The sequence below is a fragment of the Leucopleurus acutus genome, assembly GCF_964270905.1.
Source record: "Leucopleurus acutus genome assembly, chromosome: 3".
NCBI lineage: Eukaryota > Metazoa > Chordata > Mammalia > Artiodactyla > Delphinidae > Leucopleurus > Leucopleurus acutus.
The window spans coordinates 19,348,050-19,362,396 of record NC_139145.1 but is presented as its reverse complement, the minus strand read 5'-3'; the positions used below and the strand labels follow the sequence as shown (position 1 = coordinate 19,362,396).

At 44.6% G+C, this 14,347-nt stretch overlaps 1 protein-coding gene across 1 annotated transcript in view; it reads right to left on the bottom strand.

Moving 5' to 3' along the window:
* The window catches only part of FAM193B (family with sequence similarity 193 member B), a 31,421-nt gene that overhangs the window by 13,843 nt on the left and 3,231 nt on the right, over positions 1-14,347 (bottom strand). Inside the window, exons 2-4 of the mRNA XM_082836397.1 lie at positions 3,429-3,671; positions 2,379-2,610; positions 786-1,173 (exon numbers count right to left, since the gene is read on the bottom strand). Coding sequence (XP_082692523.1) covers positions 786-1,173; positions 2,379-2,610; positions 3,429-3,671 — 863 coding nt within the window. The remainder of the gene's footprint in view (positions 1-785; positions 1,174-2,378; positions 2,611-3,428; positions 3,672-14,347) is intronic.

Here is a 14,347-nt window from a genome sequence, read left to right as displayed (position 1 = left end):
ATATTAATATAAACTTTCTCAGTACTTAAGAGTTACTTCTAGGAATCTATCTTAAGGACAGAACTCCTGACTCAAACAGATTTGTGTGCAAGGATGCTTATTACAGCCTAGTCTATAACAGTTAAAAACTAGAAATGCCTAAATATCCAGGAATAGGGGAATGATAAACTATGCGAGAGCTGTACAATTAGACACTATATGGCCACTGAAAAGTTTTCTGAAGAATTTTAACTGGGGAAATGATCATGGTATACTGTTAAAAAATAAACACACAAAAATATATAGAATGTGGACCTCGTTTTGTTATTTATATATATTATTTATATATAGAAACATCACGGGACTTCCCTAGTGGTCCAGTAGCTAAGACTCCGCACTCCCAATGCAGGGGGCCTGGGTTCGAATCCTGGTCAGGGAACTAGATCCCACATGCCACAACTAAGAGTTCACATGCTGCAATTAAAGACCCTGCATGCCACAACTAAAGATCTCGCATGCTGCAACTAAGACTCAGCGAAGCCAAATACATAAAAAAATATTAAAAAAAAAAAAAGAACATCAAGAAAAAATGTACTGCAGTGTTAAAGTTTAGGTTGCCAGGAATTTTATACATTTCTAAATTTTTCCAAGTTTTTAAATAATAAACACATATTTCTTTTATAATTGAACAAACTATGGAAAAAACATAAACACATTAATTTCTATCCCAAAGGTACCCTTTGCAAAGTTTCCCAAAACTCTTTTAAGTTCAAGCTGTCAGGGAGTTTGCTCTTTGCGCCACTCACCTGTGAGTGCTAGTGAGCTGCTGAGAGCTGGGCGGTGGGAGGAGGGGCCCGCTGCAGTGCCCGCTGCAATGCCCACTACAGGGGTGGCTGCAACCCGAGAATGGTGGAGGCATCTTCAGGAGCGGCATGCTAGTGGAGGGAAGGTGGGGGCTCTGACATGGCCCTGGGGTGTGGGGGGCAGCAGCCATGGCAATAGGGCATTCTGAAACCTGGGCAGGGAAAGGTGCTGCCGGGGTGGTGGGCAGCAGGTGCGGGTGGGGAGGTGAGCCAAAGGATCCGGGGTGAGATGGGATCAGCAGCGCTGGCTGGGGGTGGTGGCCGGTGGGGCTGTTAGGTGGAGCAGTGAGGTCTGAGTGCCGGTGGTGCTCCGAGATGGGGAAAACCTCACCTGTGGGCGGACGGGGGAGAGAGGTGTCAGTGGGAGCCCAGATCTTGGGAAGGAAGCCCAATGACTCGTTGCTGCAGCATCCTGCTTACTGTGACCATAGGGAACATGCCTGGGAACAGCCTTTCAGCATGGTGGACTTGTGAGCTTTCGGAAAAGCCCAGCAGTAGCTTGGGCTGGAGAGATTTCTCTTTAGGCAGCAGCTGGACAGGCTGAAGTCCAGGCCTGAGAGAGAAGGCACCAGGAATGCCAGCCCCATGCAAGGCCACAACACCTCTGCTGGCATAAACAGGGGATACATGTTCTGTCTCTCAGTGCCTCTTTAGGACCTGCCTGTCAACAGGCATTCCTCAGGCCCAGGGCAGGATCTACAGAAGCCAGTGGAGCAGCAGGTTGAGGCTCTGCCTCTGGGCCATGTGGACTGAGGCAGCCAGGGTATGCCAGACTCCCGGGTGGCCCCAGATTTCAGAGGACAAGTGGGAAAAGGCTTTGATGACTCTCTCTGGCTTATGCACCAAAATAACTGGAATTATGCATTACTCAACTCACAATTCTGGGGGCAGCACCCCTTTGAAGAATTCAGGTCCTTCATTTAGAAGCAGACAGTAATTCATATTTACACAGTACATCAAAAACCCAAGATTTTTTCTTTGGGTCACTAAGTGTTATCTCAGGGTCTAGAAAAGGCTTACATAGCTGCAAAACTGGCTAATAATCAAGGCAGCTCACACTGCCTATCTCTTGTGGATGGAAGTGCAGTGCTTTTATAAAAGCACCCATGCCCTAGATGGAGAAAAGGAGGCACCCAGGCCCTCTGTGCTGCTGCAGGAGTCAGGTGATCTGATTCCTAATTCCCTAAAGGCCCTTTCAGACTTCACTTTCTGTTCAGCCAGTGCTTACCAGGTCCCCTCTTGGATCCAATGGGAACAGCTATCAGAGCCAGTCCTGGGGAAAGGATTCCCACCAAGACAGTCAAGGGCTAGATTCCCTGCTTGGCTTCCACCAGAACAGCTCCACTTTTACTTATTGGGTTGGCCAAAAGAGTTTGTTCAGGTTTTTCCATAAGATGTTATGGAAAAACCCAAACGAACTTTTCGGCCAGCTCAATATTTTAATAACCGATCTTCTGATTGTTTGAACAAGCAGTTAGGAAAACAGAGCTCTCTCCACTTATGGGGCCTGGCTGTCTTCCGAGCTTGAAGACTCACCAGGGATGGAAGGAGGACTCCCGAGAGAGCTGCCTGGCATGGCCCCACTGGAGTGCGGGGAGTTCCAGAGGCCCGAGAGCTTATGTGCTGACAGGAACGAGCTGGGATCCCAGTCCCCTGAGTTCCCATGGCAGGAGGACGACGAGGATGAGGACGATGAAGAGGAGGACGAAGAGGAATGAGAGTCACCCCCACAAGACTGCGATTCGCAGGATGTGTGTGACAAGGAGATCTGGGGAAGGGGGAAGAAAAAGGCTCATGGTAAAAGGGGAAACATCAGAGCTAACCCTCTGCTGCCTCAGCTTCCCCAGGGACACCTCCTCCTCCAGGCCCCCATGCCATGGCCAAAGCACAGTTCCCACAACTAAAGGTTCAAGGCCAAATGCGGGCCAGGCCTTTGCCAAGAGGGGCTGTGGTGCTCCCAGTGAAGTATGTGGATATGATGAGAGAGATTCTGGTAATGGCAGAGACTGCCTGTTAACTGTGGGCCTTTGGGGAGTCCTGAGAGCTGGCAAGGAGAGGAACAGTCTTTAAATTAGGAGTCCTGAAGCTGAACTGATTCTGGGTAAAAGAGAGGGGCTGGGGGGAATAAGAAACAAGGAGTCGGACCTCTGTGATTCAGGAGATAGCACTTGGACAGCTTCTAGGCATCTTGGAAGCCTTCTAATGGAGGCACATTGCAGACCCTCAAACTGACCTTTGCCCTCCATATCATATTGGTTGGCTTTTGAGCTGCCAGAGAGCTGAAGGCAGCACAGTCACAGGGAAGGGTCAGGATCTCAATCTACCAGTACATCTGAGCCGGCCCTCACACTGTGCACTGTCCTCAGGGGCTGGTGGGCTGCCTGAAACCTCTCTTTTCTTCCCCCAAATGTGAACCCAAGCTGCTAAGGCTGTGTGGATGCAGCCCAGCAGCCTCTTGGCACTTGGGCATAGGTGCTGCCTGAGGAGAGCCACCTGAGAGGACAAGGCAGCAACGGCTCAGCAGCCTGACTTCTTTGGGCAGGCAGCGCTCCTGCATTCAGGGACCCCTTCTCAGCGGTTACCTACCGCCACTGCATGTTCTCGACCTGTCTGCCTTTCATCTTCCTCCATGCTCTTTCGGCAACTCTGGCAGACCCATAGAGGCATCTCGCCTAGGAGATTCTTGACGAGCTTTGGCATGAAGTCAGGGGGCAGCTTCTCACCCTGCAACACCAGTCCATTTTGGGAAGGGCCTTCTTCCCAGCCTTTGCGTTCCCGGTGACACAGCAGGCAGCAAGTCTGCAGAGACTGGCTGGAGGTGGGGGGAACCTGTCCAACAGACAGAAACAGGGTTTCCCAGAAGGGGAAGGGCTCTGCTTAGAAATAATATTAACAATACTAATGACATCACTTATTACGTGCCAGGCACTCGGTTAGGCACTTTATTTACCAAATTTTAGTCCTTGTAACAGCTCTGCAAACTAGGTGTTATCATTCTTCTCTTTTTTTTAAAAGAAGAAACAAATTTCAAGAAGTTAAATAAGTTGCCCAAGGTTATAGAGTTAGTGAGTGGTTGAACTAGGATTTGAACCCTAGTGAGGCTGACTCCAAAGCTCATGCTCAAATGCCCTAATGCCCCGATGTCCCCAAATCTTGAAGGTTAATGAGAAGATGGCCCTTCCTTCTCTGGCATGTCTGGGAGACGCCACAAACCTTGGGAGTCTGTGAAGTCTACAGACCAATCCCCACCTGAAAGAAAAAATGTTTCAGTTAATGCAGTTTGGGGGAACATGTGGGTTTCCTGAAGAGCTGCACAATTCCATTAGGATCACAGCAGCATTTTGGAGGAGCCAGTCAAAGAGTTATCAACTCAGTTGAAAACTGAGTTGGAGGGTAAGGCAAATCCTGGTGCTTCTGAGAGGCAGTGAGGTATGGTGAAAAAACCCTGGGCTTCGGGGGTCAGACTGACACACATTCTAATCCTTCCCTGACCACAAATTAGCTGGGTGACCTTGAGCAAGTTATTGAACTTCCTGAGCTCTGACTTCCTACCTACCTTGCAGAGTTGTGAGGGTTCGTGCCTAGATAGGGAAAGTGCCTAGCCCTGTGTGTGCCGATAGCATGGTCCCAGTACACGGTAATTATTATTTGGATTTTGTTTTTCCCTTCTAGGACAAACTTTACCTAGAAATATAAGTCTACAGGTTTTCTGTCACATTGAGGGGTACTGACTGGGAGACTGATTGTGTCTAATGACCCCAATTAATGGCTTTCCTATATCCTGCAACTTTGTACTATAGTCCCTTCTCACTCTGACAGTCACGTCACTTTCTTCAGCCAACGGGATGTTAGCAAACATGCTGCCAGCATAAGCTTGAAAAGTGTGTATGCATTTCTACTTGCCTCCTTGCATGGCTGGGCTTGCTCGCTCTCGCACCCGTCATGCCATGTAAGCATGACCAGGCTAGCTGTTGGAGGGATGTGAGAGACATGTGGGGAAAACTGAGTCTTCCCAGCTGATTGGCCAGCAGATCAGATACACGAGTGAGCACAGCTGAGATCAGCCAAGTAGGCCGCGATCAGCAGAAACACCCAGTCAACCCAGAGACTCATGACAAATAATAAATAGTATTGTTTTAACCCACTAAGTTTTGGGGTGGTTTGTTACACACAGTAGTTAACTGATATACCTTCCAAACTTACCCACCACTAGGTAACAGGTATTTGCAGAGGCCTAAGCAAAGGAATTAATAAGAGTATTATTTTCATCCTACCAATAAAATAAATGGCATCATGTTTTTCGAATAAAATCACCTTCTCACAATAAGTTGGCATCAGGGTATCCTTAAATCTGTAATGTTACAATTACACTGACCTGGGTCCCTGGTTTCTAGAAAAAGAAAGGAATCAAGCAGTAGTACCAGAAGCATACTGAAACATTTACAGAAGTACAAGGACCTTGGAAAAGAGTACCAGAGAGAGAGAGAAAGAAAGGAATCTTACATATGGAACTCATGTGAGATGCTGCCTAAACAGTCCGTGCCAAGGAGACATTTCAGTGAGCAAGTCGGCTGCTTAATGGCAGTTGCAAAAGAATATAGGCTTCTAGAACCCACTGGTGATGAGTATCTCATGGAAAGAGTGGAAGGCTGATGGAGAAGGATGGTGTTCAGATAAGTTATGGCAAGAGAAGCCTTTCTGAGATGTGTACCCAGGAAACTTTCCATAGCTACAAAATGCCGCAGTAACTCCAGAAGGAGATGAGGTCAATGCCCAAGTCCCTTTCCCTGTGAGAAATAGAAAAGTAACCATATTTTTAAGGCAAACACCAGGACATGTAATTTTACTATAATGGAGTTTCATTTCATTTCAGTGTTAGGTTCTATAGTTATTACATAAGATGAAAATCTTGTATGAGTAAAATTATTCTCGAAATTTTTTATATGGCCTGTAAGGTACAGTATATATGGTTTTGTAGGTACAACCAAGAATTCAAATGTATAATGTAAATGACAAGGTGTAATAAGTGATTTTTTCTGTTTTCTTTTAAAAGTGAAAACAGAATTCTTATAAATTAAATATGTAATCAATGTGACTGTACTTAGTGCCAAAGTACTTGTGGGAGGTGCTGGGGTGTAGCAGAAACAACACTCACTTTGGCATTAATCCTGGGCCTCCATCACTTACCAGCTGTATAATGCTGGGCAAGTTCTACTTATTCTACGTCTCTCCATCTATAAAATGGGATTAAGTCCTGACTTGCAGAGTTGGCTGTGAGCATTGTGATAAAGCACCTAGTGCCAGGCATATATGTTGCTCAACATATGGCACTAATTATGAACATGATGGGGGCAATGGGAAACAGTATTTAAAATCAGGATTACGCTTGAAAACATAGAATATACAATCACTGTATTTTAAGAGAATGCAAGAGTCTCTCACATGCAATGAACTGAAGGTGATTTTTAGGCATCTTAATCTGTCCTCACTCCATGAAGTCATTCCTTAAGTTCCCCAAATACTCCCTGTACTCTTATGTCATGCCTTTGCTAAAGGGGATCCTCTGCCTAAAACCCCCTTCCTCCCCACATTTACCACTAAGTAGAAGGTCAAGGCTTAAATAAGGCCCAGCTTAGATCCAATCTCACCCAAGCTTTCCTAGAGACTCCCTCTTATAATTCACCTCTCCTTCCCATATCCCCACAGCACATTGTGCCTTTGTTACAACATCTGTGCCTTCCACTTAACTTATTTATCTGTCCCTTCTACTAGATTGTGCTCTTAGAAGGCAAGTACCAGATCTGATTCTTGTCTGGATCCCTCACAGTACAGCACAGGGCACAGGCTCAGCTGGGCACATAGTGGCTAAATCAGATTTGTTAAGTGTCCCCATGGCAATACAGCTGGCAGGCAGTTTGGTGAGACATTGCTTGAAATTACTGTTTCCCACAGAAAAAGGCCATCTCCCCACCCTGGACCTCCACCCAAATGGTTACAATCTCAAGTGTGGAAGAGTGGAAGATTGCATTCCTTGGGGATTACAATGAGATTCCACATTCATGGAAATAACATGACTTTCCCTAGAGCCAAAATGGTACACATGATAAATAAGAATAGCCATCAATGGAAGTGAATTTACAGGGCAGGCTCTTTCTGGTTAAAGGAAGAAACACAGGGCCTGGAAAGCTAATTAAGTACAATCTGAAGCAGGGATATACCACCTACATTGCATAAGGTTGCCCAGAGGATTAAGTGACATTAGAGATGCAAAGCACTTAGCTCAAGGGATCCATACAGGAGGTATTCAATCTATCATCTATGCCCCTTGGCTGGTCTGTTCTTAATAAGTCTACACTGGAAACTAGCTTATCCACTGTCTTGAGTTTGGTATACTAGATTCTTTCTTTCTAGGCCCAGGTAGTTCTGGGGGCCACCCTCAGAGCTGTCTTAACTCTAATCTTTGCTGCCTGCCCCTGGGTAAAACTCCCAGTGGAGCCTGGGGACTTTTCCCTCTGACATTTTCATCTCTACTTTAATTGCCAGAGGGTTGTTTGAATTCCAATCCCTGGAGATATTATATACAGTTAATACTACCAGATTTTTCAAATTTTTGCTTTGGCAGAGAAAAGCTCTTGGTTCACAGTTCCCTTTGACTGCAATCTCCTGCCATTTTCCAAATTCCTGGCAATCATGACTTCTTATCCTCTGTAGTCAATTCAGGCTTTCAACTAGCTGTTCTCAAGCTGTACTTTTTAGCACCTGGCACAGTATTCCCACATGAATAACATAATCAATAAATGTTTATCGAATGAATGAAAATTCCAACCATGTTTCTTCATCATAAAGGCTGATGGAACTGATTCTTAAATCCAGAAACCCTGGGCAACAGCTAACTATTACTTCTTACCTCAGTTTAAATTCAGAGCCTCTCCAGATTCCAGTCTAGCCTTAGGTAAAACATGGAGGAGAAAAAGGAAAGGTTCTAGTGGTTCTCTAGATTTGGGATCTGCTCAAAAAAGCTCCAAGATAATTCTGCTTCATTCTCTGAGCAAACCCCAAATCTCTGGACAGTGTGGGGTTACTCACACAGGGGATCAGTGTTGTAGCACGCACAACCCCAGAGCAGTCAATGAGCCAGGGGAACCCTAGACTGTGGCCACTCTCAGCCCAGGAGGCTGGCATGTGCAGCCATTAAAACCAGTGCCTGCTCCCTCGCCTGGCCAGGCCCAAGACTTTTCTTCTTTGTCTGAGAAGCATTATGCTAAGACATTCTAGTTTTCCTGTGAAAAAAGAGATAAAATCAAAGAAAGGGGAAGACAGTTTTTTCATGGAACACCATTTTTACTTCAAAGAATGACTGACAAACTATGGTTATTCAAACCTGGGTTACTGGCAGACATTTTCTCAAAAAATGACCAAAACGAGCCTGTCACTTCAAGGAAAACAACTCTGTATTTATGGTCAATGATAAAATTCAAGTTTTAGGAGAAAATTAGAATTTTGGAAAAGTTGTATCCACAACAATGAGCTTGACAGCTTCCCAATACTTAAAGACTTTATGATGAAATTGATGGTGATATTAACAAATGTTATCTTTTGATATTATAAAATGAAACAGGAAAACATTTGGAAGATCTACATAACTCAGTGAACCTACTTTCCAAATGATCAAAGCATAATGTTACAGAATCATGCACTGGTATAAAGTCCACTCAAAGTGTCAGGTGAACCAACAGATTTTTTTTTTTTTTTTGAACCAACAGATTTTAATGTAAATGAGTATAAAGACTTTATTGATATGGTCTCAGATTCCATATTGCAAAGAAGAATACCAACAATCGTCTGGACAGGCTATCAAAATACTTTTCTCTTTCCAACTATGTATCTGTGTGAGGTTGAATTTTTTTTTTTAACATACTTCAATCAAAATGTATTGCAACAGACTGAATACAGAAGCATATATGAGAATCTAACTTCTATTAAGGTAGACATAAATTTGCAAAAGTGAAAACAAGACCATTTTTCTAATTTGTTTGGAAAATTATTATTTTTAATTTAGAAGTTGTTATTTATGTTAATGTGATAGGTTTAATATTGTTATTCTGCAATGAATTAGTAACTAAATATTTTTAAACTTTCTCAGTTTTAATACTTAATTTGGTAAATATCAATAGTTTAACCAACAAAAGCTCTTTCGGGTCCTCAAAATGTAAAAGGGTCCCAAGACCAAACCCTTTGAGAACTGCTGATGTAAAGCATCTAACAGTGCCTGTCACCCAGTGAGTACACTATAAGCAATAGTGATTATTAACAACCATATAGCAGTTCATGGCATATCTGGATAGCTCTTTGGGGGCATGAGTAAACTTTGCACTTCAGACTTTCTGGCCACAACTTGGGAATTATGTGTCACTAGGCCAGATGGCTGTCAAGGACTGCTCTTGAAGCTGGATCTAATTTCCAGAACCAAACCTGCTCTCATTCCTTTCATGGATTCTTTTTACTCCCAAGAGTTTGTGTATGTTTGAGAGGATTCCCCCAAGACACATGCTGTATCTAACCAGCAGCCCTGCAATAGTTTCCAAATTCTATTCTGAAGTGGCCCAGTAGAGCACTCTACTCTCAAGTCACCCAACTCCAAAAGCCTCCTTGTCACTGAGGCAGGCAGAGGACAACAGTTAAAATTCCCTTCCAAAAGCAGAGAAAATGATTAATCCCCAGCCTAGAAAAACTTATCAGCCCAGTCATTACCACTCACTCTTCCGTTCACCCATTCATTCCCTCATTCAACAAACATTCTCAGGGCCCCTACCTGGTGCCAACCATTGTGCTAGGTGCTGTGAACCATAGAGTTCCTGCCTTAAGAACACATGCATAAACCAGGCAGGTTCATGCACGGGGTTGTCAATGCTCCCAAACTCCCAGGATGCCTCATATTCATTTTGGAGAATCAGGCAGGAACACATTAAAATAACATACAATTATAATAAACAAAATAATACATAAATTAAAAACTGATTAGGACATTGGGCTTCTCTACTTAATATAAGCTTATTATGTGCCTTCTCACATACCTATCCAGTTTGAGGATCTCTTTCCTTTACCTCCTCTTTCCTACCTTAGTCTCTCTTTGATCTCTAGGCTCCTTTCTGGTGGAGCTCGCTACCAGGGCACCCTTTGGCCCCTGGCATTTATAACTTGGCCCCAGCTGACCTCTCCATACTCCATTTCCACACTTAACACCTGAGAGCCATAGGTTCTATTCATACTGTTCCTCAGATACACCTTGCCCCTTCAAACCCCAGCACCTCAGCTTTACTCCTCAGGAAATTCCTACTTATCCCCTAAAATCTTGGTCAAAGGTCGATGAAGCTTTTGCTGGACCAGGCTGAGTAGAATTATTTCAGTATAGCACCTATCACATTGTGCCATAGACATATCTTCTGCCTACTCCAAATCCTGGTAGAATGGGAGCTCTTTGGGGGCAGGGAGTAGACTGCGGCCATTTAAGTGTATCCAGGAACTAGGCTTGGCTTGGGTCTGGCACATAGTAGGCATTCACTGAATAAATGAACGAATCCTTAAAGCCCATCTGGCTCATGTCTCAGCTGCTCTACACAAAGGATAGAAACTAAAACACAGCCAAACCAGCCCCTTTCCCGACATACCATGTTGAAAAGGCATGGCTGCGTCACTCCAGGCCACTAATGGGTAAGAATCTCAGACCATTCTACTGCTGGCCATCAGAGGTGTAGTTAATTCTTAGGGAGCTGATACAACCTCAGTGCCCTGGAGCTTTCACCCGAACTCCCACTCAGGCTGTTGGCTCAGGTCCTTCCAAGAGGTAGGACAATAGTTTCACAACATAAAGCCATTTTGTGGAGAATTCTCTTCGGTTGTACAAGCTGAGTCAAGGACAGGGCAGTGAGTCTTTCTGACCCCAGGGGCCCTCTACCCGCCAAGGCTAGTTCATCTGTCAAACCTGCCTCCTGGGTGTAAGCAGCCACAGAAGGCCTAAGCTGCTTCTTATTTACCTGGAACCTTGGGCAAACCTTATTACCGACTACTCTGTAATGGCAACACAGAGTTCTCATGGGTGGAAGAGTATGAACTTTGGAGACAGACTGTTGTGAGTTCAAATCCCAGTTCTGCCATTTTCAGTATGATCTTGGATTATTACTGAATTTCTTTGAGCCTCAATTTCCTCATTTATGAAATGAGAATAAAACCATACTTCACAGAGTGGTGAGGACAGAAGGAAATAAATTATATAAAGTACCTGGCCTGGGCCTGGCACACAGTAGGTGCTCAATACCCGTTAGTTTCTTTCCTCTTCTGTCCTGGAAGAAATGACAGGGAAACTTACTAAGTGAGACTTGCCCAATCCAAAGTTATTACTTGAAGCACAGGACAGAAGACTAGACAGGTGACCTTCAAGGTCTCTTTGACCCCCGCCCCCCCCCCCCCAGCCCACATTCTCTGGCTGCAACTTCCTAATAAGAACCTTCAATATTTCCGGGCCCTTCTTTCTGCCTTAGTTTCCCTATATCTATTCACTTCAGAATGGAGGGGGAAACCACAAAGGGATCTGGATAGCTAAGAGCCTTGGGTAGGAAATAAAGGACAGGTGGCCTATAGGACTGCACCATGTTCATCCACCTAGAGTCTGAAGGATGAGGGTGGGAACATGGGCACAGAACTGAAGGGTGCAAACACTGGGCCTTTCCCGGGACACAAGCATGCCTCTCCTCAGTCCTTCTCTGCTCTGCATATTCTGCCACGAAGAACCATTAACCACTCCTTCCCACAATATCCATTCCCCTTCTCCAATACATAAGCACTCACATCTTCACTCACACTGTTCCCTCTGCCTCTTCCTTTTTAGGCTCAATTTGGGTGTTACATTCTCCTAAGTCCACAGGCAAAATAAACTGTGCTTTGCTCTGGGATGCCCTAACACTTTTTTACATGTCTCTTGTAGAGAGCTTATCATGTGTATCATGATTATTAAAATCTGTCTTCTCCACAGAAGACAGCTTTTCAAGGGCAGGGCCTGTGTCTCATGAATCAGTGCATCCCAATCATTCAGTAGAGGTGGCAGCACGTGTTTCCATACACGAAGAAAGATTAGCAGTTGGAGAATATGGGCAACAACTGGAGAACTAGGAAAAGTTTGTTTTTTTTAAAAAACTAAGGCTGTTTCTTCTCCTGCTTATGGAAAAGCTCTCTCCTCCCCCAGGAAGCCCCATTCTTTAAAGAATAGCCTAGGCCTCCGCAAAGATCCCCATGGCACCCTCAGTTCAGCAATTCCCAGACCCAGCCACACATCAGAATCACCTGGGGCAATTTAATAACAATAGATGCTGGGCTTCAGACCTAAAGACTAGGTCTGGGATACGGTCCAGCAAAGCACAAGGGATCTGATTATTAGTTAGGCTGGGGTGAGGGAGAGGTAGAGGTAGAATCAAGCAATCACAGCTGCCTCTCCCACTGAGAATTACTTCCATGCTATCAGAGAGAATTTAATGAAGCACATCACATTCACTTTCCTACTTAAAACCTTTCATTGATTCCTCATTGCCTACAGGATAAAGCCCAAACCTTTTGGTTTTCAAGAACCTGCTAAACTCTCCAGCCAGACCTCTCACCACTCTCCATAAGCTGGGCAGTTCTGGCCTCTGGGTCTTTGTCTATACTGTTTGCTTTGGTTAGACACTTTCTCTCACCTTCTCTGGAGGACCTTCTACTTGACCTTGAAGCCTCAGCTCTGAGAAGCTTTTTCTAGGCTATCACGTCTGTGCATCCTCAGAACAAAGCATCTATAATAATCACAGCTACCACTTGTGCTCAGTGCTTGACATGCAGTACTTGTTGAACCCTAGTGTGAGCCCAGCATCACTGTCATTTTATACATAAAAAAAAACTAAAAGGCTGAAATACTTCTAAAAGCATGTACTAGGATCTAGGATTTGACTCAACTCAGAGGAAGCGATGCTCTTCTAGCCATACTGCAATTATTATATGTATGTTCTTTAGACCATGAGCCCCTGTGGGCAGGGACCATGTCTGATTCACTTCTGCATTCCCAGCTAGCCCAGGGCCTGGCACAGATCAGGTGTCCATTAGTGTTGGTAGAATAAATGAACGCCAGGTCAGGTGAGAGGAAGGCTGGGCATGGTGTGTGTGCAATGGGCCTGAATGAATGACTGCCAGCCTGGCCTAGCAGTGCGGGCAGATAAGAAAAAAGTGCTAGAAACCTAACATCTCTTTTATTATAATTTAGTTTAACAGCCACTCATTGAACTCATAAGGACCATGCGTAATAAATACACCAGAAATGAATTAAAACATAGCCCATGCTCTCAAAAATTCTAGGTTTAGTAAGTAAAGGTGTTAGGACCTTAATAGTACATCTGATATCATTTATTAAGCTTATAGCTCTGGGACATTTTAAGGAAATTTTAAATTTTAATTATTATTATTATTTTTTTTGCGCTGTACCGCATGGCATGTGGGATCTTAGTTCCCTGACCGGGAATTGAACCCATGCTCCCTGCATTGGAAGCTCGGAATCTTAACTGCTGGACCAACCAGGGAAGTCCGGAAATTTAAAATTTTAAAATCTCAGTAGGTAAGTCTTCATCTTCAAAAGACTTTTGGCATTTCTACATAGTGAATCTCTACTGGCTTACAAAGAACCAGAGGAGACAAGGATCTCTCCTCAGTACCATTTCTTCCTACCTGCAATGAAAATGGCTGGGTGGGCAGTGATTTTAAGGAGGAAGTCCCAGGGTATAGGGATTATCTCATTCATCTGTGTGCCCCGAATAAAGGCCTTGGCACAGAGATCGTTAATACTTGCTGAGTGGATTAAACATAATGAGATGATTTTAATAAAGATACTGGCTGATCATCTGCTCCAGTCCCATGAGGGAGCAGGTTTAACTCTGAGCAGTGGGGGAGCCAGGTCTCTAGAGTTCCTTTAAACTAGGCTGGGCAAAGTCCCAGGTGATGCTGTAGAGATGAGAAATGGGAAGGGCAGGATGAGCTCAACCCCCACCAAATGCCAGTTTATAGTCTAGCAAGTCTCCTGGGGGTTTACTGAGTGTGCACCTGGACTACAAGCTGAGTGGTCCAAGAGAACTAGAGACAGCCAGCAGAGCTGGCAGGTGAGAACACTCAGGCTTTGGATGGCCAAATGGCTCCCTGCCACACGTCACGTCCAATTCTAGCTCTGGCGTGAGAAGAACTAGGTGCTATGTGGGTTGCTCCACATTCTCTGGGGAAGCTCTAGAAGAGGCTTAAAGAAGGGAAGAAACATGCCCACAGCAACAAAGCTAAGAGAATGAGCAGGAAGCTCACCCCAAGTCTGCAACATTAAATACTATGTCTCACTGCCTCCTCCAGCTGCTTTGTAAGTTGGGTGTTTTTTTTTTTCTTTGCTAAGAAGGCTGTAACTGTTTTAGTCTTCTTGTGAAATAAATGAGGATTTGGGTTTTTAGGGA